We start from the raw sequence: 26,063 nt of genomic DNA, 5'->3' as shown, positions 1-26,063 counted from the left end.
TCATAATTTTCTTTAGGATACAATATTGATATTTTAATGTGTATTTGAATTCCATGTGGTTTTCCTACTTGAAATTTAACATCCAAAGGTTGTCACAGCAGGAGTTCTCTCTCTCTCAAAAACAGGTGTTCTCTCAGGACAGGTGTTCTCTCAAAAACAGGTGTTCTCTCAGAACATGTGTATTCCAAAGACAGGTGTTCTCTCAAAAGCAGGTGTTTTCTCTGGATAGATATTCTATCAGGACAGGTATTCTCACAGAACAGGTGTTCTTCTCAAATCAGGTGTTCTCTCAAAAACAGGTGTTTTCTCAAAAGCAGGTGTTTTCTCAGGACAAGTATTCTCTCAGTACAAGTGCCCTCTCGGGACAGGTGGTCTCTTAAGAGATGTTCTCTCAGGACAGGTGTTCCTTCTCAAAACAGGTGTTTTCATTTGGCAGGTGTTCTCTCTCTCAAAACAGGTGTTTTCATTTGACAGGTGTTCTCTCAGAACAGGTGTTCTCTCTCAAGACAGGTGTTCTTCTCATGACAGGTATTCTCTCAAAAGCAGGTGTTCATGAGTCTCAAGAAATGTTCTCTCAGGACAGGTGTTCTGACTTGACAATGGAACATGGACAAAGAACAATTTGGACAGCCAACAATCAAATGATGGTGGGCTATAAAGTAACCTTATCTTGGTCAGGAAGCAAGTAACTTGAATTTGTCAATGACTTTTTCGCTAATAAAGAAATACCTTGGGAACTATCAGTGGTTTCCAGCAGTAAAACCTGTATTGAGAGACATGCACCCTTTAGGAACCAAACCTGTAGAGAGGAACCATTACTGGGATCATATCTGTATTCAGAAGTCAAAATGTGGTCTCATTTTGGTCTCTGAATACACATTCAGTTAACATTAGAATTAACTACAAAGTTTTATCCAATCAAAATACATTTATTTCTATGCAATAAAGATATATATATATTATAACCATGTATTGACACACGCCTATAAAAATGTGTACCGATATTACACAAGGTACACTACATATGTGATAACAATGTGTACCGGTATTACACAAGGTACACCGTACATGTGTGATAACAATGTGTACCGGTATTACACAAGGTACATTGTAAATGTGTGATAACAATGTGTACCGGTATTACACAAGGTACACTGTACATGTGTGAGAACAATGTGTACCGGTATTACACAAGGTACATTGTAAATGTGTGATAACAATGTGTGCCGGTATTACACAAGGTACACTGTGTGTGTGTGAGGGACCTGTATTACACAAGGTACACTGTGTGTGTGTGGTACCGTTATTACACAAGGCAAACCGTACCTGTGTGATAACAATGTGTACCGGAATTACACAAGGTACATTGTAAATGTGTGATAACAATGTGTGCCGGTATTACACAAGGTACACTGTGTGTGTGCGATAACAATGTGTACCGGTATTACACAAGGTACACTGTAAATGTGTGATAACAATGTGTACCGGTATTACACAAGGTACACTGTGTGTGTATGGTACCGGTAATACACAAGGTACACTGTGTGCGTGGTACCGGTATTACACAAGGTACACTGTCTGTGGTACCGGTATTACACAAGGTACACTGTGTGTGTATGGTACCGGTATTACACAAGGTACACCGTATGTGTGGTACCGGTATTACACAAGGTACACTGTGTGTGTGTGGTACCTGTATTACATAAGTTACACTGTATGTGTGTGGTACCGGTATAACACAAGGTACACTGTGTGTGTGTGGTACCGGTATTACACAAGGTACACTGTGTGTGGTACCGTTATTACACAAGGTACACCGTATGTGTGTGGTACCGGTATTACACAAGGTACACCGTATGTGTGGTACTGTTATTACACAAGGTACACTGTGTGTGTGTGGTACCTGTATTACATAAGTGACACTGTATGTGTGTGGTACCGGTATAACACAAGGTACACTCTGTGTGTGTGGTACCGGTATTACACAAGGAATGTCAGTATTATATACTCAGGCAGGACATTGTACATTGGAGGGAATGGGTTTCTACATATATACAAAACAGGATGAAGTATTTAACAACATATCAATTCATATCTGAAGTCAGAACACTGGTACATACTTTCTTACTTTCTTTATAAAACCTTACATTTTCAACAAAAGGAAGTGAGGAACGCTTACACAATTTCTCTGCCATCCTGTTTAGGTAACAACAATACACAATAACTTGTGTGATGTATAATTGTTAATGCCCACAGGTAGGTAAATGGTACCAGTGGTGAAAATCAGGTAACCCATGAATTATAAATGTGTAGTTAATGTCACAAATGCTGTGATGTTTAAAGTCCATTATTGCACTAAGTATAATGTTGATGACTGGTAATACTTACTTATATCCATTCAAATCTGACCTGAATCTGGTCCACGTAATACATTGGTAAATATGTATTCTGTGAAGATACTGAAATACTTACAATCTGATAAAAGCTTTCTAAAATTCTGTCAAGATATTGATATACCTGATACTTAACTGCAATCTGATAAAAGCTTTCTAAAATTCAGTTAAGATATTGAAATACTTAATTGCGTTCTGAAATAAGCTTTCTAAAAATCAGTCAAGATATTGATATACTAAACTGCAATCTGAAATAAGCTTTCTAGAGTGATGGCAAAGATTTTATTTTAAGAAACAGTGACCTTGACCTTGAATAGAGTACTTTGAAACTCACTCTTTTGTGTAATTTAAACATACACTGTAGAAAACCAAGTGCTTTGGGAACGCTTTTATGACCAGTTGTAAGAGAACCACATTCAACGTCCTGAAACGTTGCATCAAGTTTGATAAAATAATATCATGAGCTCTCTGGAGTGGAGACAATCACTAACAGACAGATAGACAGAAGGATGGGACGAAAAACAGAATAACCCAAGCTCCTTTGTAGATGGGGTGTAAATAAGATATCAGGTACATTACAGTATTTAAAAATGTTTTATCAGGCCAAGTAATATAATATATCTGTTTCCTTTCGTACCCTCGAAAAACTACGATCAAAAATACATTTCATTCTAGTGTAATTGTATTAATTTTGCTGATCGAGAAAAGTCACAAAAAATCATTTTAAATCACATATATTTCTCGGTTTGAATTCAGAAGTTTTCCCTGTACACATAAACACAAAAACAGATGACATTGTATACTGCAATGTTTGGCACTGTGTTTGTAATTCTAATTTCTGATTAATTGAGTGGCTCAGCAATGATACTACACCACAATGCTGTGTTTTGTGGGAATTTTGTTTTTATCATAAATAAATAAATACTCATTAACTATAGACAAAGTAGTGCTGTCTGTCTTTCTGAATTTAATTATAAGGAATAACTATGACTTCTTTCGTTATATATGTGGGCTTTATGCAAAGTCCATACAGATTTTTCGGTATATACCGTATAACCCCCAAAACAATCAAAGTTATTCCTTAAGCAATGTTCAGCACACAAGATAGTCATGGATTCCTGGTCAAGGTAATTGCTAAGCAATTGTTTCATCATCAAGGTAAAATATCCAAGATGAAGGTCATAACTTTCTTGCCAAGGTCACTCTTTGGAGAATGTTTTACCATCAAGGTCACACAATAAAGATGAAGGTCATTTCTTCCTAGTCATATTCTTCACCAAGGTGACCACATGGTTATCCTAGAGGTCACCACAACATCATCAGTTCAAGGCTACGTGTTTAAAGAGGTGGCCATCTTGTTTAATTAGTTGCCGAGGGGATCATCAAAAATATCATTTGAATCCGCACCAGTCTTTTTCTCAGCGGCTGGAGCGGTTTTCTTGGCTTTCTCCTTCTTGGTTGTCTTGGTTTTGGGTGGAGCACTGGCAAAGATGTCGTCTGCAACAAGGGAGAACAAGTATGTATTGATGATCAATTTGGCTTGTAAATCAGTGTTTTTGTTCATGAATAACTTCAATAGGGAAGAATAAAAGAATCTACATTTGATTTCAAATTGGGATGTTTATTTTGCAGCCAAATACTAAAATGGATATTTCACACAGACAAATCTAAATGACCATAAATCATCTGTGAATTTCCGTCATAGTTAGAATATGACATGACAACATGATTTGTCCCTGATTGAACAGTACCGTAGTTCTGGCTGTGGGGAGTTTATTACAGCATTTTTGGTAGATTTATCTCGGGGCTGTGTAATGGAAACACATGTACATTAGTACCATTGGAACACCTTTTGTAATAACCGATTCACAATAATTTGTTCCATGCTTGTACAATGTATAAAAGTTACAATTACTCTTTACCAGGAAACTTTCACCCTTTGCCGGTATAATCCATATTTGCCCAGTGTTAAATTCGTCCTTCACATTTTATTACTATGTATATTATGTTGTTGACTAAGGTTGGCTGTAATGATAAATTCAACCTCATTATGGAGGGCGAAAAAGGCAATATTTCCCAGTATAATATGTGTCTGACAAGAGGTTTAAGTAACCATGTCTTTTTCGATGATATCCCTACACATACCTAAACCATCGGTGTCTAGTTATACGATGATATCCCTACACATACCTAAACCATCCGTGTCTTATACGATGATATCCCTACACATACCTAAACCATCCGTGTCTTATACCATGATATCCCTACACATACCTAAACCATCCGTGTCTTATACGATGATATCCCTACACATACCTAAACCATCCGTGTCTTATACGATGATATCCCTACACATACCTAAACCATCCGTGTCTTATACGATGATATCCCTACACATACCTAAACCATCCGTGTCTTATACGATGATATCCCTACACATACCTAAACCATCCGTGTCTTATACGATGATATCCCTACACATACCTAAACCATCCGTGTCTTATACGATGATATCCCTACACATACCTAAACCATCCGTGTCTTATACGATGATATCCCTACACATACCTAAACCATCCGTGTCTTATACGATGATATCCCTACACATACCTAAACCATCCGTGTCTTATACGATGATATCCCTACACATACCTAAACCATCCGTGTCTTATACGATGATATCCCTACACATACCTAAACCATCCGTGTCTTATACGATGATATCCCTACACATACCTAAACCATCCGTGTCTTATACGATGATATCCCTACACATACCTAAACCATCCGTGTCTTATACGATGATATCCCTACACATACCTAAACCATCCGTGTCTTATACGATGATATCCCTACACATACCTAAACCATCCGTGTCTTATACGATGATATCCCTACACATACCTAAACCATCCGTGTCTTATACGATGATATCCCTACACATACCTAAACCATCCGTGTCTTATACGATGATATCCCTACACATACCTAAACCATCCGTGTCTTATACGATGATATCCCTACACATACCTAAACCATCCGTGTCTTATACGATGATATCCCTACACATACCTAAACCATCCGTGTCTTATACGATGATATCCCTACACATACCTAAACCATCCGTGTCTTATACGATGATATCCCTACACATACCTAAACCATCCGTGTCTTATACGATGATATCCCTACACATACCTAAACCATCCGTGTCTTATACGATGATATCCCTACACATACCTAAACCATCCGTGTCTTATACGATGATATCCCTACACATACCTAAACCATCCGTGTCTTATACGATGATATCCCTACACATACCTAAACCATCCGTGTCTTATACGATGATATCCCTACACATACCTAAACCATCCGTGTCTTATACGATGATATCCCTACACATACCTAAACCATCCGTGTCTTATACGATGATATCCCTACACATACCTAAACCATCCGTGTCTTATACGATGATATCCCTACACATACCTAAACCATCCGTGTCTTATACGATGATATCCCTACACATACCTAAACCATCCGTGTCTTATACGATGATATCCCTACACATACCTAAACCATCCGTGTCTTATACGATGATATCCCTACACATACCTAAACCATCCGTGTCTTATACGATGATATCCCTACACATACCTAAACCATCCGTGTCTTATACGATGATATCCCTACACATACCTAAACCATCCGTGTCTTATACGATGATATCCCTACACATACCTAAACCATCCGTGTCTTATACGATGATATCCCTACACATACCTAAACCATCCGTGTCTTATACGATGATATCCCTACACATACCTAAACCATCCGTGTCTTATACGATGATATCCCTACACATACCTAAACCATCCGTGTCTTATACGATGATATCCCTACACATACCTAAACCATCCGTGTCTTATACGATGATATCCCTACACATACCTAAACCATCCGTGTCTTATACGATGATATCCCTACACATACCTAAACCATCCGTGTCTTATACGATGATATCCCTACACATACCTAAACCATCCGTGTCTTATACGATGATATCCCTACACATACCTAAACCATCCGTGTCTTATACGATGATATCCCTACACATACCTAAACCATCCGTGTCTTATACGATGATATCCCTACACATACCTAAACCATCCGTGTCTTATACGATGATATCCCTACACATACCTAAACCATCCGTGTCTTATACGATGATATCCCTACACATACCTAAACCATCCGTGTCTTATACGATGATATCCCTACACATACCTAAACCATCCGTGTCTTATACGATGATATCCCTACACATACCTAAACCATCCGTGTCTTATACGATGATATCCCTACACATACCTAAACCATCCGTGTCTTATACGATGATATCCCTACACATACCTAAACCATCCGTGTCTTATACGATGATATCCCTACACATACCTAAACCATCCGTGTCTTATACGATGATATCCCTACACATACCTAAACCATCCGTGTCTTATACGATGATATCCCTACACATACCTAAACCATCCGTGTCTTATACGATGATATCCCTACACATACCTAAACCATCCGTGTCTTATACGATGATATCCCTACACATACCTAAACCATCCGTGTCTTATACGATGATATCCCTACACATACCTAAACCATCCGTGTCTTATACGATGATATCCCTACACATACCTAAACCATCCGTGTCTTATACGATGATATCCCTACACATACCTAAACCATCCGTGTCTTATACGATGATATCCCTACACATACCTAAACCATCCGTGTCTTATACGATGATATCCCTACACATACCTAAACCATCCGTGTCTTATACGATGATATCCCTACACATACCTAAACCATCCGTGTCTTATACGATGATATCCCTACACATACCTAAACCATCCGTGTCTTATACGATGATATCCCTACACATACCTAAACCATCCGTGTCTTATACGATGATATCCCTACACATACCTAAACCATCCGTGTCTTATACGATGATATCCCTACACATACCTAAACCATCCGTGTCTTATACGATGATATCCCTACACATACCTAAACCATCCGTGTCTTATACGATGATATCCCTACACATACCTAAACCATCCGTGTCTTATACGATGATATCCCTACACATACCTAAACCATCCGTGTCTTATACGATGATATCCCTACACATACCTAAACCATCCGTGTCTTATACGATGATATCCCTACACATACCTAAACCATCCGTGTCTTATACGATGATATCCCTACACATACCTAAACCATCCGTGTCTTATACGATGATATCCCTACACATACCTAAACCATCCGTGTCTTATACGATGATATCCCTACACATACCTAAACCATCCGTGTCTTATACGATGATATCCCTACACATACCTAAACCATCCGTGTCTTATACGATGATATCCCTACACATACCTAAACCATCCGTGTCTTATACGATGATATCCCTACACATACCTAAACCATCCGTGTCTTATACGATGATATCCCTACACATACCTAAACCATCCGTGTCTTATACGATGATATCCCTACACATACCTAAACCATCCGTGTCTTATACGATGATATCCCTACACATACCTAAACCATCCGTGTCTTATACGATGATATCCCTACACATACCTAAACCATCCGTGTCTTATACGATGATATCCCTACACATACCTAAACCATCCGTGTCTTATACGATGATATCCCTACACATACCTAAACCATCCGTGTCTTATACGATGATATCCCTACACATACCTAAACCATCCGTGTCTTATACGATGATATCCCTACACATACCTAAACCATCCGTGTCTTATACGATGATATCCCTACACATACCTAAACCATCCGTGTCTTATACGATGATATCCCTACACATACCTAAACCATCCGTGTCTTATACGATGATATCCCTACACATACCTAAACCATCCGTGTCTTATACGATGATATCCCTACACATACCTAAACCATCCGTGTCTTATACGATGATATCCCTACACATACCTAAACCATCCGTGTCTTATACGATGATATCCCTACACATACCTAAACCATCCGTGTCTTATACGATGATATCCCTACACATACCTAAACCATCCGTGTCTTATACGATGATATCCCTACACATACCTAAACCATCCGTGTCTTATACGATGATATCCCTACACATACCTAAACCATCCGTGTCTTATACGATGATATCCCTACACATACCTAAACCATCCGTGTCTTATACGACAATATTCCTACACATACCTAAACCATCAGTGTCTTATACCATGATATCCCTACACATACCTAAACCCTCCGTCTCTTATACGATGATATCCCTACACATACCTAAACCCTCCGTCTCTTATACGATGATATCCCTACACATACCTAAACTATCCGTGTCTTATATCATGATATCCCTACACATACCTTAACCATCCGTGTCTTATACAATGATATCCCTACACATACCTAAACCCTCCGTGTCTTATACCATGGTATCCCTACACATACCTAAACCCTCCGTGTCTTATACGATGTTATCCCTACACATACCTAAACCATCCGAGTCTTATACCATGATATCCCTACACATACCTAAACTATCCGTGTCTTATACCATGACATCCCTACACATACCTTAACCATCCGGGTCTTATACGATGATATCCCTACACATACCTAAACTATCCGTGTCTTATATCATGATATCCCTACACATACCTTAACCATCCGGGTCTTATACGATGATATCCCTACACATACCTAAACCATCCGTGTCTTTAAATAAGCTCTTTGAGCCTCCAGTTGTCGTCTTTTTCTTCTTCTTCTCCTTGGGTTTAGATGCAGGGACGTCAGCAAAAATGTCTGTGTTGTCATTAAATAAATCTTCATCTTTCGTCTTTGGGGCTCGTTTCACTTGCCGTTTCTTCTTTTCCATTGGCTTTCCAAACAAGTCTTCGTCCTGGAAATGAATTGTGGAATTTAGTTGTGTTTTCTTTTTTATTATAAGACTCCTTTATTTCCGCATTGTGGCATCAGACTTTTTCAAATTCTTGACGGCATGTCATGCTGAGCAGTTCGAGGAGTAAGAAAGAAATGTCTTGCACCCCTTTCTTACCCTAGAAACCTGTCTTTACCTACCTAGGCTTGCACGGCCATTATTCTACCTAAGTTACAAGTCTGTAAAACTAACCTCATCCTGATTGGGTTTTTCTACTTTTTTCACAGTGTCCGTGGCTCCAGCAAATATATCATCATTGTTCATTTTGTCTTTTTCAAGTACAGGCTTTGCTTCTGAAATAGACAACAGGGGAAAATCAGAAACCTCAAATTTCATATCTGAAATAGACAACAGGAAAATATCATGTTTCAAAACGAACAAGTAATGTAAATTAATTGAGTGAACTTCCTTCATTTACAGAAAGATATTCTACGTAAATCATTCCTCAGTCATATAGAGGAAGGACCTAAGTCCTGTTGGTCACAAAGGAAATAGCATCATTGAGGAGGTCTTGTTTACATTACATATTTATCACTCCACACACCCCACACCTCACTCCTGGAATCTTAATAAAATGAATAGATTATACAACTATTTATACAACTACATGATACTAAAAACTACTGTACAATTGGTATTTACAGTTGTAATCAATAAAATCAATTAGGGATTTTGAAGTGAAGACTATATAATAGGCGCTATACACTCAAGTTTTGATGAATTTATCTTTCCTACAGAAGTAATCTATAATTGTTAAAATTGATAATTCATTGAAAGAGCGAAAAGTTAGGGTCAGGTGTTAAACTGACACAAAATGAGCCAGGCTCACCATACCTCTGCCCCGCTAAAGTATTTCCTTGGATATGATGGCCAGACAAGATGGTCAATAGAAGGGATCATCTCAAAAGCATTCTGAACATTTTATTTTATTTCAACTGAAGTTGATTAATTTGGACTGTCGGCCTTAAATGGAATAAACTACAGAGAAAATATATACATCTGGTTTTTTTTTCTCATTCTTGCCTGGAAAACAGAATCTAACCTAAACCTACTGGGTAAAGAAGTACAAATAAAATACCGTACCTGTTTTCTTGGGTGTGCCTACACCCCCAAATATATCATCATCATTCTGAGTACCGTTTGTAGATTTCTCACTAGGTGGCAGCGCCTTAGAGTTATCATTCTTTGTTCCTGACTTTGAAGGGAATAAGTTATCGTCATTTAGCAACTGTTTTGACACTTTTGGCTGTGACGTAGAAAATATATCGTCCTCATCAGTAACTTTAGTAGACCTTTTAGAAGATTTAGGAGCAAACAAATCCTCCTCCTCATCGTTGTTCATTAGTGTACTAGGCTTTTTAGATGACACATCAAATACATCGTCACTAGTCGCTGACTTCACAACCGATTTAGTCGGACTTCCAAACAAATCATCGTCCACCCCTTTTTTTGATTTTGTAACTTTAGCACCTGAGGAGAAAGCTCCACCTGAGAATAGGTGATTTTCTTGGACAATAGGAGCTGACTTGACAGGTGTCGTAGAGCCACCATCCAGCAAATCATCGTTACCAAAAAGATCGGAGGTTGGTTGCGGCACTCGATTATTCACAACTGGTTTTGGCATCTCTTTGGGAACATCATCACCAGGTGGCGATGAAGGGCTAAATAAATCACTGGTGCTACTATCTCCCTTTGATTGACGAGCCATGCGACTGGGTGGGCGGCGTTTCGTCTGTATTCTTGCACGGTCCTGGAAAATACACAATATACCCTCCATCATAATACTGAGAGAAAATATTCTCAACTATAAATGCAATTACATTTGCAAATGTATATGTCAGTAATAAGGTCACCATTCTGGCTCCGACCTCCAAATGTACTATTGAGTGTATTTTGATTAATTTATCTAATAATTTTTGGTGTCTTCAATAAAGTATTTTGTCTTGATACTAGAAAATGCATTCATGAAAAGTTATCTTTGATGAGGATTCGAAGAATGAGCAATTGATCATGTATAAAAGTTGTCTGCTGGTGGTTACATGTTTCTGTTTCGTACCTTTGAGGCGCTGTGTAGGGTTTTGACCTCAGCGGGCTGGTCAAATCCTATAGCGACCGGTTCTGGCTCCTTCACAGGTGGGGCCGCCCCAGGTAGTAGAGCAGCGGGGTTGATCCCTATGTTCATCTGTAATATAACAGTATGTGTAATTCATCTTCTGATCAGTAACGATACTAAAACTGTTATAGGATAAAAAATTGCTTGAAAAATATATCTCTTTTTATGTCTAAGATTCAACAGGATAATTCTATCTGCAAACACTTCTGGCTATAACAAACATTTTATTTATGAGTTTTCCTTATTGAATATTCTTAAATCTCCCTTAATCATTGCTGAAAGAAAAATCTTAAAATGACCACAATTAAGCGATTTGTGAAACTGTCTGTTATTAGATTGTTGTATTTTGATAAATAGGACACCAACATATAGGCTACATTCATACATTATATAGACTGTTTTACAGGGCAATACCTTTAGTTTCCCTATTTTACCAGCGGGCCCTTTGGTAGGAAACCCTTTCTCTGGCCCCTTGGTGGGTGAAGAAGGGGCAAACCCTTTGGTGGGAGACGGGGGTTCTGTCTCCTTGGTTGGAGATGGGAGTTCGCTCCCCTTGTTAGAAGTTGCCTTTTTAGGTACAGATGCTGAGGGCTAAGAAACAAAGCATCACTACAGTCAGTAAAAAGCCAGGCAACCACAACACAAACCAGAGAGTACAAGCCACACACAACACACTACAGATTAACATATAAAGAATTTGATACAAGAAAAAGGTTTCTTTTTAAATGAAAATCTGCTAACTACACAACCATTAAAAAGGAAAAGCATGGTGTTCTTTCAGCAACAGAACAATGTTCTGTTTGAAGTTCAGCCATTTTGATATCTTGAAATTTTATTATGTTTACATCATATTCCATAATAATTTGTTGTTATATTCATCCTTTAGTTCTTTCATGAATACATAATTATATAATCTTTTATTGAAAACCAATTCAGTGACAATTATCTATTTGAAGTGGGATTGATATTGTATTGCAGCAATTATCATAAAACTCTATAAAATCAAAAATGTAGAACTCTGTGCCTGATTCCTTCAAGACAGCTTCACAAACAAGAAAGTGTTAGTGAAACTTCAATTTTTGTCGATATCTTAATTTGTTTTTTTATTTATCTTCAAATTTGAAAAACAAAATAATATTTTTGATTTTTTTCCTTTCCAAATTATTTTTTATCTAATGGGAATCTATGAATTTTAAAATACGATTTTTTTTTCAATGATACAGAGCCTAATGAAATAAACTGCAGTTTTTGAGAAATTACTTCTTTCCCTTTTTTGGATTGGATTTATTACAAGAAAAAATCTAATCTTCTAAAATTTGAAATGTTTTGAATGTTTTAAAATAGGCTGTAAGTTGTTAAAGCTCGTTAGGCAGGATAGAACATGACAGAAGGCAAACCTCCTACTAAAACACTACGAGAAAAAGTCAGAGAGCTAAACACTACCAGGTAAAGCCACACCAAAACTACAATACAAAAATAATCATGATTACCTGTTCTTCTGAATCTTCTGCTGTCTCTGAAAAAACATGTTTTGTTCATATATTATTTGTAAAACATATTCGTAGTACAATTTTTTCAATTTTATAAAACTCCTTAAAAACTGTTCTGGAAAGGACACGTTTTTAAATAAACTTTCTTACAAAAATATTTCCAAAAATTGGACTCCTTTTCTAAAGAATACGACAATATGTAACAAATGAAATAAGTAACTGCAATATCTTAGGTGTAATAAGAAAACCAGGATTACGGAGAGCAAGAAAACCAGGTTTACGGAGAGCAAGAAAAACAGGTTTACGGAGAGCAAGAAAAACAGGTTTACGAAAAACAGGTTTGAGGAGAGCAAGAAAAACAGGTTTATGAAAAACAGGTTTACGGAGAGCAAGAAAAACAGGTTTACGGAGAGCAAGAAAAATTACGGACAGGAACCAATGACATATATTTATGCTATAACGGTAATAATTGGATTTTATAGACAATGATGCTGCATTCCGTCATTCCACAATCCAGACAGTATGAGTCGTACCTAGCTGTGATGTATTCTTCATCAACCATAGCTTCAATCCCAACAGGCAAAGGATCGACTAGTTCTTATAGTTTATTAGAATCATTATTCTAATATAAACTACAAGACACCTGCGATCCTAATAAACCACAAGGACAACCTGCTCCTTCGCCTGTTGTGATTGAATCTATGAATATGTAACCTGGATACGGATCTACATAAGTTGTTAAACTTGTTTACAAATCTAATTTCAACAATTGTGTATTGCTTTACATCATACTGTAAACGGGGAAAAAAGGAAATGAAATAAAGTTTATATTAATATGTAAACCATTTTACTCAATTGTCCTGCATACTTTTGAGTATCCAGACGAGGGACAGAGGACGAGATTATTCCACCATCATGTTGGCTGTACCCTTAACATTTATCAATCATTTTACAAATCAAACAATAACACTTACTTTCACTTTCTACAGCTTGTTTTTTCTTCATGGCTGCGAATGGATCAACCCCACCAAACATGGACACAGCCCCCGCAGGCGGCTTCTTCACCTTTGGTGGTGCCGTTTGTGGTTCCTCTAGCGCGGGGGGTGACGAGCCAAACATATCGCTTTCTGAGGAGGGGGACGAACTAAATACATCACCCACTTTTGATTTAGCTGGAGAGTCAAGTTGTAATGGGGGAGGCTTCCGACCAAACATGTCATCATCATCCTCGTCATCGTCCACAGACAGGGGACCAGGCTTGGGTTTTGGCACTGAAGTGTTGGCAGGTTTGTTGGGGCTAAAGACATCCTCAGTTTTCTGGGGAGGTTTAGTGGCGGAAATAGTCGAGGGTTTAGGACTTGGTTTGGAGACTGTGAACATGTCATCACTATCATCGTCATCACCAAATAAGGGATCAACTGGAAAAATAAATAGTGTTACATTTTATAGAATCAAGCACCTTTGTCTCACTTGTACCTTAATTATGTGATTGATGCAATAACAAATTTAAAAATAAAATAAAAAATTATCGAAATTTGTATTGACCCGATTACTTTCTGGAATGCAGTGGTCGATGCAACTAGAACCTTGCCAGGTCAACAAGGGCCCTGCCGTGTGCCTACCAGGGAATACGGGACATGCCGTGTGCCTACCAGGGAATACGAGACATGCCGTGTGCCTACCAGGGAATACGAGACATGCCACGTGCCTACCAGGGAATACGAGACATGCCCTCGATAGAGCGACCCACGGTGAACAAAGGGCTATAACTCTCTATACTCTCTGCACAAGACCCTATGTTTCAGTTTGTGACGCTACCATACCAAAAGGTATTCACATGCACAGGTTACATGAGATACGCCTAGGACACACTGACCAATGCAGTACAAACCTGTAGTCCCCTCTGCTACCATCTGTGGGGGATTAATTATCATGTAGGTTTGTGGGGGTAAGTTAATTCTACCTTCAGCATATGCCTTGGTTCCACATGGATACACTTACATATGTATATGACACACTGTAAAATTCTTCTAAGAACAGAACCTTTTCTGATCTATCGGCCTATACCTTTTTTTGTTACCGGAGCAGACTGGGCAGGCTCTGGTGGTTCCTTTACTTCTGTTTTCTTTGGCCCCACATCGTCCTCCTCGTCTGATTCACCGACTGGTCTTCGTTTTTTGATGGCGAAGGGATCGATACCCCCCATGATGGACACGCCTCCTACAGGTTTCCAGGGCTTTGTAGCCTCCTTATTCTACAAAATAAACAATACTAAATCAAATTTGCTGACAAACATGAAATCACAAGACATTTTTCTTTCAAATTCAGTATTGGTATTTGAAGTAGTAAGAACCAAGCTGTGAGATGATTATATAACTAGTGATTCAGACCTTTGGTGTATCAGAACTCTCCTCCGTAGTGACCCCAGCCACAGGGAGTGTCGCCCCACTGTCCGCCCGTACCTAAAATACAGAATTTAAAGAGAAAGATTGGAGCAGAATTTTTCAAAAACAATTTTATATCAAATACTTTCCTGGAACAACCTGGCAAGCATATCAAAACGAGTTCCAATTTTATTCTGTTGGATATTCAATAAATTATCGTCACACACCTGTCCCGGCAGAAAACTGGAATGATCAGGTAGGAACAGAGGAAATGTTTTACTTGGGTAATTTTCAATGGACAAGTTGTCACATGAACACATTTAACTTCATCTTACATGTAGCCTAAAAACAAAGTTTAGAGTCTACAAAAGTAAATCATCATTAATTTACTCAAACAGGAAAACTTGTCTTTTGCAGTAAAACTTAAAATATTTTTTTTATCTTTTGACTTCATCTAACACTCTAATGCTTTGTGTTCCAATGTTCTTTTTACCTTTGGTGCTGACGATCCAAACATGTCGTCGTCATCGTCATCGTTAAACAGACCTGAGCTTGATTTCTGTGTTACCTTGGTAACAGGCGCCTTAGGGGTCGGAGCTGCCTTTGACTTTACAGGCGAACTCTTCTGAAAAAGAAGTTGAAATTGTTCATGAGATTTGATACATGGGCCGCATTTGCATATCCCGGTTGAAACAGTTCAGGAGGTTCATAAAAACTCTAGGATTAACGAACAAACTTGGACTGCACTGTAGGCAGAGCTAAAAAAATGGACAGTTTCAGACATAACAAATGAATAGCAATATATCAGGAATACCATATCCTTCTTTAACTTGTCCACTAAAATATGACATATCCTAAAATATACACGTGAATCAAACTTATTTTATACAAGAAGTAATGCCAACTAGCAATGAAATGACTTACATGTTTCATAATAGTGGTGATGGTAGTAAGATATTTCATCTTTATGGTACTCTGTACGTAAAGCGCTGTTATTTCTTTTTCGTTCTATATAGTTATGCTAAATAAATACTGCATACTGTATATGGAATTGTGAAAAATCTTAAATATTGAGTAATTTAACTTTTTCTTATCTAACAAGTACACCGACAGGTCAGCAAGGGCCCCGCTATGTGTCTGACTGACCTCCACCATTTTTAAATGCCAAATAACTATATTTCACCTTGTCAAATTTCAGAAAGATTAGTCTCTTGGTTTCCAAGATAATCTACGAAAACGAAAATGTGGACAGACAGACTGACAGACCGACAGACAGACAGACACCATGATTACTATATATAGGGCATACACATATCTGACCGCTAAGCCCTATACACAACAATGCATTTATTGACAAAACTTGTAAAATGATCATTAATTGTGTTAAGGGAGATAACTCGAACACATTAAAGGCACATGAATGAAGTGAAAACTGGAACCAGAAATCCTGACGTTTACCTCTGGTGATGTGCCAGGGGAAGCAGGAGAGCCAAACAGATTGACCCCGGGGGACTCCTCCTCAGCCCCTCCAAACAGGACATCCTCATCACCAAACAAATCTCTCTTCCCTCCTGTTGTGGCCACAGGTTTGGCCTAGAAACAGAACAATATAAAACATTTGATATAGCGCCCTATCTAGCTAGAATAATATACAACATTTGATATACGCCCTATCTAGCTAGAATAATATACAACGTTTGATATAGCACCCTATCTAGCTAGAATACTATATAACATTTGATATACGCTCTATCTAGCTAGAATACTATACAACATTTGATATACGCCCTATCTAGCTAGAATACTATACAACATTTGATATAGCGCCCTATCTAGCTAGAATAAGCCACTCTAAAGCGCTTTACAGGACATATATATACAATTAATACAATTAGCATATACATAAATCAATACAATTTTGGAGGAATTTGTNAATACAATTAGCATATACATTAATCAATACAATTTTGGAGGAATTCTTAGGAGCTGCCTTATCAGGTGCTAACTTCTAGCCCTATGCCACCAGGCTAATATCTTCCTATGTGTGTATGCCTGCGTGTGTGCTGGAGATGTAATGTGTTCTGTTTGTAGGGAGACCGTGCTTCCAACAGTATCATTTATAGTGCCACCTCACTTGAATGCTACAGCACAGATACCTGTGTTCACCACTGTGTGGAAGGCCGGAGTGTTAACCACTCAACCAATCCGCCCAATAACAATTAACAGCTTAACCATGTCTGCATACTGATGTTTTAATATAGGAAAAAATATTAACTTGATGTTATCAATTACAATACAAATCCTCAGGTGGGAGCCGAGCACCCTTAACAGGATTTAGAAGCAAATTTAGTTTCATTAAAATCTGTTATGAAAATATTAAGTCACAAGTGTGACATCACAAAACCATGAAATGTGAATTTCTTTTAGATAATATGTCAAACCTAATAATATTTGATGTGTTGGAAGAAATAATGATGATATAGTTGAATTCACAATCGAATATCCTGGTGAATAAATATCAAATATCAAATAGGTCATTGTTTAACTTTCTGAATTATACAAGTTATTTTTATGATTTTGTCTTTAGGATATCATCAATATCTTGACACATGATTTCACAATTGACTTCAATAATCCTGGGAATATTTGAGACTGAAACTTTTATATATTGTCCGATTAACCTAACATTACTTGGAGCCACTTGGCCCAGGCCCAGTGGATTGCGGTTTATGTTAACTTTAACATCCAATGCCTAGTTTATATCTGCACCAAGCTGATAGCTGTCGATGTTAACTCAAATAAATTTAAAGCCCTGTTTATATCCAACGTTTTATATAAACGACCTAAAAACAGAGGGAGCTGAACAGTACAAGGTTATGTACACACCTGTGGTGCTTTGGTGGCCACATCACCAACTCCTCCAAACAAATCATCTTCTTCGTCCGCGTTATCATCAAACAGTGACAGAGGAGACTTGTTCGGCGCAGCAGCTTGTGTCTTTGGAGGTTCCTGTGCAGACAAAGACCGTCGCATTGTAACGTTGACCATGGTTACCAAAGCAATACATTCGCGGCAAAATGTTAAAACATTCCTTGAATATACAAAGAAACATTTAGCAGATATCAGAGAGAAGGCTGAACTTTGTTAGGTCCATGGAGATATTTATCCCTGTGTTCATGCAAAAAGATCTTTTGTGGACTTGAAATATGTCTATGGACATTTGTACATTTGGTAACAGCTATCTAACATAACTTGGTATTGTTTCAAAATTGTATCTGGTTAATAAACGATTTATATTATGGTAAGTTCCTGTACCATTTACGTTGAGATATGCCCTTATTGTGTTAAGATAAAGAGAATAATTAACGGTGTAATGTTGAATACGTTACTGTATAACATGAAATATTCGTGAGTATTTTCTTTCATGGCTGAAAGCCATTAGATCGTTTTGTGCTACAAACTTTCGTGGATTCCCTATATAAACAAAGAGTAGTCCAGTATATATGAATTAAATTCGTTGTATTTATATTCGTGGTTCCGTAGCCTCCACGAAAACCATGAATGTTTATATACAACGAACATTTCATGGTATGCAGTATACAACGTGTATATTTCATGGTATACAGTATACAACGTGTATATATTTCATGGTATACAGTATACAACGTGTATATTTCATGAGTATGTCAGAATACCCATTACCATTCAGAACAAAGTTAGCTATCTTGTTTAAAAAATACAGCCGACAGGTTTTTATTAACACAGGTTGAAATCCTGTGGATTGCTCATATGATTAAATATCATAAGTAAGTTCATTACTGGAGACAACTGACCTGTTTCTGTACTGGCTCTGGTGTTGGGTCTGCTTTTTTTTTGCCGAGAATATCAGCCCCACCAAACAAGGACACGCCTCCCACAGGTTTCTTACTGTGTGTATAGGACAGAGAAAGGCTTACAAACCAGCAAAGTCAATCTAATTCACTATTCCACCCAACCAAATTTTCGTAATGTAATTATTTTATACAATCTTCATGTATCTGGTAAGATTGAAAAGAGTTGGCATAATTTTCGTAATGTTATTATGAAGATTTTTTTTTTAATTTATATCATTTCATAACTTTATTAAGAAGATTTTTTTTTAATTTTTAGTTCAGACACTATCATTTTCACATATAAAACTAAAATACATAGAACAAAATAAATTAAAACATTTATACTAACATTACGTGTTGTTCATACTGTCATGTTAATATTTTTTGTTTATCAACTGATTGTGTGGAAATTAAACAAGGAAAATGGACAATTTGAAATGACAATATACCTGGGGGTAGACTTGACTGGGGCGCCATCAAACATGTCTCCTTCCTCATCTTCCTCCCCAAACAGACCACTTGATTTAGGCTTCTCTGTCACCTTACTCTGTAAACAATATATCTCAACTCAGATCAGAAATAAAGAAAATAGTCCCAAAAAACAGTCCTAACATAAATCCCAACTCAGAGAGTAGATAAAGAAAATAGTCCCAAAAGTAAATCGTTAACTCTGATCGTGAATTACAAAATTAGTCCGCACTTATAAATGCTCCTGATATAGAGGCAAGTTTTAACACATGACAGGTGACGTTCTAATTATTTCAAACATTTGTTTTCCATTTTTGTTAGAATACTTAACACAGAATAATCAGGTTTAATTGTTTAGTCCTGACCCCATACTAACAAGGTTGTACTTTACGAAGAAACCATACAGATATATATATAATGTCCATTACCCTGAGGTTTCACTGTGTATAGTGTCCATTACCCCAAGGTTTCACTGTGTATAGTGTCCATTACCCTGAGGTTTCACTGTGTATAATGTCCATTACCCCAAGGTTTTACTGTATATAATGTCCATTACCTCAAGGTTTCACTGTGTATAGTGTCCATTACCCTGAGGTTTCACTGTGTATAGTGTCCATTACCCCTAGGTTTCACTGTATATAATGTCCATTACCCTGAGGTTTCACTGTGTATAATGTCCATTACCCCAAGGTTTCACTGTATATAGTGTCCATTACCCTGAGGTTTCACTGTGTATAGTGTCCTTTACCCTGAGGTTTCACTGTATATAGAAGTCATAGGTAAGGTTTTTCTCTACCCAGAAACAATGAGTTTTTTTAAGAGTGGAACAATTCATTGTGCATGGTATGGTTTTCTTTTCAGCAATGATTTATCAAAGCTAGTCATGCTAGAATAAACCGTTACAGTTTTTGACAGTGGTAGAGGGATCCTTATGACAAATGACAATAGCCCTATGTATCCACGATACCATATTAATCTATTATACACTGATAATACCAGCTTTATACCTTTGCTGCTGCTTTTTTGTTAGGTTTCTTTCCCATACCAAACAAACCGTCATCTTCATCCTCTCCAAACAATGAATCTACTGGCTTAGCTTTCGATTTACTGAAAAAACATAAAAATTGATTTACCAGGATACAGAAATTGTAGAACAAACAATTTGGGTTGAACTGTTAAAACATTTCTGATATACACCTCCTTCCCCTTTTAAGGACCCTTTCTTGTCTCCAGGACTGGCCACACCATTCATATCCATACAACCTTGGTATCCTCAGCAATGGGACGCTCCATGCTAAACTAGCCAAAAATACCTTCACTCATTTTTAAGCAGAACTTTCTTTAAAAGTTTAATCCACATGTCCCTGTGATGGCCTAATTCTTCATCCCCCAGGGCAACAATTTCAATGTTGAATGCCAAGGCTGTTGTCCTACTGACCATCAACATGTTTAATCCTGTCAATATCTCTGAAGCAGTGATAAGGGTCATCTACATCCGACAGACCCTTGTTCTATTGTCTGTTAAAATCCCCAGGCCCCTGTGTTATTGTTTGTCAATATACACCACGCCCCTGTGTTAATATTTGACAACATACACCACACCCCTGTGTTAATATTTGACAAAATACACCACACCCCTGTGTTAATATTTGACAACATTCACCACATCCCTGTGTTAATATTTGGCAACATTCACCATGCCCCTGTGTTAACATTTGACAACATACACCATGCTGTGTTAATATTTGACAACACACACCATGCCCCTGTGTTAATATTTGACAACATACACCACGCCCATGTGTTAATATTTGTGTATATCATTATTACAGAAGTAGAAAACTCACCTGTCTGCTCTTGGTTTAGGAGGACTACTGAATAAACTGTCATCAGCATCCTCATCAAACAGACTATTGTTGGAAGAACTCCGGCCATCTTTCTTCACTTTATCAACTTGTCGTGAAGACAAAGAGGACTGTGATTGGCTAGATTTAATGCTGCTGCTACGGGACTTGTGTCCAGCTGAGGCATCGCTGTCTTCATCCTGGTATAAACGGAACAAAATCTATTTTAGAATATAAATACAGATATATTTAATAAATTATTATATATAAATATAAATAATATACACATGAAAATTTGTAAAGAGTGTAAGAAAAGAAGGAAGAAATTTTAAAAGACATGTGTCTGATCAAGCATATCAAAACTGACAAGTAAGGTTCCTTATAAAAGGTTAAAAAACTATTTCCGACAACTATAGACAGACCGTGGTAAACAGGAAGACAAATCACCATATATGTATATTAAAAAAACACTAATCCTTCATCAACATGATAAACGATGCTTGGAAAAGTTGTTTCCTTATCATGTCTATATTATGGACGAAACTTTCAAATTCAATAATTAAGAGCGTAAATTGTGAAAGAGGCTAGGAATATTGTCTATGATCTCACAAATTGAGAAAATGAACTTGCCAAGATGGCTTTACGGAGCTGGCTCTGAAGTTTTACCTTCTAAATTAAGCCTTCTTCCCCAAATATGCTGTTCCACCTAGCTTTAACTGCTAGCTTTAAGACTTCCTACCCTACATATATGTTACATTTTTGTGACTGAAATAACATTCTGCATTGCAAAAGGTAATTATTTCTAAAACAGAAATAATAAAAGTTCCCTCAACAACCAATGATTAGATTGTTTGTCTCACAATGACAAGGCCTGAAATCTGACATTATGTCTAGACCGGACAGCAAACTGGATCTGGTTTATAGAATATGTCCACTTACATCAGAGGCTGGACGCTGTTTCTTCAGAGCAGCAGCTAGTGGGTTAGGTCCACTACCAAACATGGAGACAGCCCCCGCTGGTAGCTGTGAGAACACAAACNGTTCAATCGGCCCAGCAGAACTTGACTTTAAGTTTGAAATGTAAAATGTTAACGGACGACGGACGACGGACGACGGACGACGGATGACGGACGACGGACGACGGACGACGACGGACGAAAACGGATAGCAATAGGTCACTTGAGCTAAAGCTCAGGTGACCTAAAAATTGTCATACCAGAGTCTAGTAATATGGAAATTGTGCTTTGTTTTTTTGTTGTTATATTTTGTAGTCTCAAAACAAATTATTCAGGAATTTGGGAATTTAAGTTGATTATTTCTTAAAACAGAAAATTCAATATTCCAAATTTTCACAGAAACCCAAAGTGGCTTTATCAAAGGTTACTAAATGTCAAACCTATAGGATCCCATACCTTCTATTCTCCCGTCAAGAAGAAATTGTTTAAAGAAAAAGTTGACAGATGATGGATGCCATACCACAGGATAAGCTCACCTGGCCCCTTGAGCCAAATGAGCTAAATATTCAACATTAATGTCCCTTTGTTTGACCCCTTACATTGTTGACCAGTGACCCCACATTAATTGACCTTTGAACTTGTGTTTATTTCACCTTTAACCTTAGGATCCTGCATTTCTTGATACCTTGCCTTATAGACATTCGTTAACCAGTCTTCTGACTGTATGACCCTAACCTTTTTCTCTGGTTTCTTTTTCTCCTCTGGTGGTTTTGCTGCTGAACCTGATCCAAACAAATCCCCCTCATCATCCTCGTCATCAAACAATGCAGATTTAGATGGAGCTTTGACCTTTTCTTCTCCTGAAACACAAAGACAACCTTACTAGAAGTCAACGTCATCAACACACATCACCGATACTATGTCAAAGTCTATCAGTCACAATCTTAAGTCAAGGTCATCATTATGCAACTTTCAAATCAAATTCATGATTATGGATTTTACTTCTGATACAAATGGGTTTTTTTTTTTTTTGATAAAGTATGTAAAATTATTCATCAAGTTATCTACTGACACAGAATTAGATCAATAATATATATAACTCAATATATTTCCCTGATACAATTGGTTTTCCGTTCAGTTTCTCAATACAGCATAAACTACTCCATTTTCATGATAAAATGTACTTGTTGGCTCTAACTTGAGACACCCCAACCACCAATAGACTTAATTAATTTTTCACAAATGGGGTTAAGAGATACACAGTATACTTGAATTTCTCTAACTAATTCACCCCTGAAATTCATAATGAACTATTCCAACCTTGGAATCAAAAGAGCTCAAATGTGTCTTTAGGGGTAAATGAGTTAAGATGCTTTACTTGTACCATTCAGATTTAATACAGAATATTGATATATGTTGAACCTATATTCAGAGTGGAGAATACTCTTTTATAAATAATGAAATAATTCTTAAAATAAAACAACATATTTAATACAAATCTAGATGCATCCAAGTTCCATTGAATATTATAGCTTAAACTAATGCAGTTATACAACATATAGCAAAGATGATAATTTTAAATGTAAATGACAACAAGAGTACCGCAGGGGTGGAAAAATATACGCCGTCCAGTTACATCTTGTTCAACTTTGAACTAAGTCTTTGTCTTCATGTAGTTATAAATATTGACCAATTTCTAAATATTTCCCTCGAGTTTGTCAAGTAAAGGTTCATATAGCCCAACCAGTGAAATGTTTGAGCCTGACATTTAGATGACTAGTACAATATGTACTGTCACCTTTGTTAGGCCATCCTCCATGTCCAGAGGTTACGCTCACTTTCGCTCTCTACACCCCTGGAATATGCCATAGCAAAATTAAAGACACAAAGATAGCTGTTTGATTGGTCTCGGGTAAAAACAAACTGACCAATCGCTAGGCTGATACCTGTCCTTTGAAGATTACAAAGGAGAGACGCCCGACTTCAAAGCCTGTCAAATTTTACCGTTATGTGATCGCGAGATTCTTTTGATGTATATCAAAGGATCAAACTAGCCTTCTTTTCTCATCGACAAGGTGGCGCACACTGAACCTTCAATTTTGCTATGACACATTCCAGGGGTGTAGAGAGTGAAAGAGAGCGTAACCCCTGGATACCGAGGATGTTGTTAGGCAAATGACTGGTGAAGCGTTTGTATGAACTTGGCCTTAGGCTTTGTACATTGTACATGCTAACCAACGTATTTAACTGAAATATTTAACTGACATATAACATTTGGGAATTGTATGTGACACCCTATATAAGATATGTAATGTATACTGTGTATCGGGAAATTTTCGTCACAGTTTATCTATCGCCTTTTTCCTCCTTCATATTGAGAGCGGATTTACCACGACACTGAAAATAAATACACAACATACTATACAGAGTAATAACATGTGGAAGGCGAAATTAACACTGAGCGAAAAACAGATTCTATGTGTGGAGAGCGAAGTTTGTCAGGGTGAAAGTTTGTCAGGGTGAAAGTTTGTCAGGGTGAAAGTTTCTCGGTATACAGTTTGTACATCAACATTTAAGCGTAGTACAGTGCTGCCACCTGTTTTGAACTAAACATAGTTTAGTTAAAAGGAAAACGAAATCTATATAATGACCTGATGGTTTTTTGTTTGATGTGGCAAACAAATCACCGGCATCCTCATCCTCATCGTCGTCGTCATCAAAGAATCCACTGCCAGCGCCTCCGCCTTTCTTAGTGCTTGGAGCCGATATGGACGTTGGCTTTTTGTTGGAGTCACTTCTTTCCTTCGTACTGGACTCAAACATATCATCATCATCTGGAAGACAAATGACCTCGTAGACAAAATCATCAGCAACATTTTGAAGATAAAATACAACCCTGACATGTCAAATTTGTGGACCGATTTGTTAATAATGGTATATTTAGAGGATACCATCAGACAGGAAATCAACATGAATTGACAATCTGAGGTCTTGTTAGTATGTGTTTGATGCAAGACTTTTCTGAAATTATCTTTATCATATAGCATTTTTATCGGACATTGTAATGTTAACTATGCTATTATGTGCTGTTGAAATGACAATGACACACTCATTTCGCTATAAAATGTTGTTGAAATGATATATTAACATTAATTATGCTATGATGCGGTGTTGATCTGATATCATGTTTACTCCGCTACGATGTGTACAATTCTATAACCTGGGGAGATAATGATTCCTTACCTGCCCTAAACAGAGACACGCCTCCAGCAGGCTTCTTACTAGTTTTCTTCTTAGGTTTCTCTGTAAACATGACATTGAAATCATCATTTTACTGAATAAATGCTATATTCTATGTTGTAAAATATGTTGTAAGACAGTCAATGAAAAATAAGTTAGATTTGTGCTTCTTTGATTAAGTCACTCATGATAGTATATTCACGAAAAGCTTCTTATAGATTTTACATAAAGAAACTGTGAGTGGCCATCATCATA

At 37.4% G+C, this 26,063-nt stretch overlaps 1 protein-coding gene across 3 annotated transcripts in view; it reads right to left on the bottom strand.

Annotated features, from left to right (window-relative positions):
• Positions 1–1,374: 1,374 nt before the first annotated feature.
• The window catches only part of LOC110458006 (WASH complex subunit 2A-like), a 37,600-nt gene continuing 12,911 nt past the window's right edge, over positions 1,375–26,063 (bottom strand). For 2 of the 3 annotated variants that reach the window (XM_021509529.1, XM_021509530.1), the window contains 21 exons: positions 25,812–25,871; positions 25,220–25,402; positions 23,304–23,428; positions 22,552–22,635; positions 21,616–21,812; positions 20,776–20,875; positions 19,750–19,847; positions 19,262–19,355; positions 18,315–18,437; positions 16,887–17,021; positions 15,922–16,053; positions 15,435–15,506; positions 15,112–15,298; positions 14,019–14,462; positions 13,045–13,070; positions 11,969–12,145; positions 11,498–11,623; positions 10,525–11,191; positions 9,634–9,734; positions 9,204–9,402; positions 1,375–3,890 (listed from right to left, as the gene is read on the bottom strand). In XM_021509529.1, the coding sequence (XP_021365204.1) occupies positions 3,757–3,890; positions 9,204–9,402; positions 9,634–9,734; positions 10,525–11,191; positions 11,498–11,623; positions 11,969–12,145; positions 13,045–13,070; positions 14,019–14,462; positions 15,112–15,298; positions 15,435–15,506; positions 15,922–16,053; positions 16,887–17,021; positions 18,315–18,437; positions 19,262–19,355; positions 19,750–19,847; positions 20,776–20,875; positions 21,616–21,812; positions 22,552–22,635; positions 23,304–23,428; positions 25,220–25,402; positions 25,812–25,871 (3,464 nt within the window). In that variant the 3' untranslated portion in view covers positions 1,375–3,756. The remainder of the gene's footprint in view (positions 3,891–9,203; positions 9,403–9,633; positions 9,735–10,524; positions 11,192–11,497; positions 11,624–11,968; positions 12,146–13,044; positions 13,071–14,018; positions 14,463–15,111; positions 15,299–15,434; positions 15,507–15,921; positions 16,054–16,886; positions 17,022–18,314; positions 18,438–19,261; positions 19,356–19,749; positions 19,848–20,775; positions 20,876–21,615; positions 21,813–22,551; positions 22,636–23,303; positions 23,429–25,219; positions 25,403–25,811; positions 25,872–26,063) is intronic. The other variant, XM_021509531.1, reaches the window with a different exon arrangement.

Source organism: Mizuhopecten yessoensis, unplaced genomic scaffold (assembly GCF_002113885.1).
Source record: "Mizuhopecten yessoensis strain PY_sf001 unplaced genomic scaffold, ASM211388v2 scaffold9399, whole genome shotgun sequence".
In the NCBI taxonomy this organism is placed as follows: Eukaryota; Metazoa; Mollusca; class Bivalvia; order Pectinida; family Pectinidae; genus Mizuhopecten; species Mizuhopecten yessoensis.
Note: the sequence above shows the minus strand (reverse complement) of the source record. Positions and strands in the feature narration are given on the sequence as shown.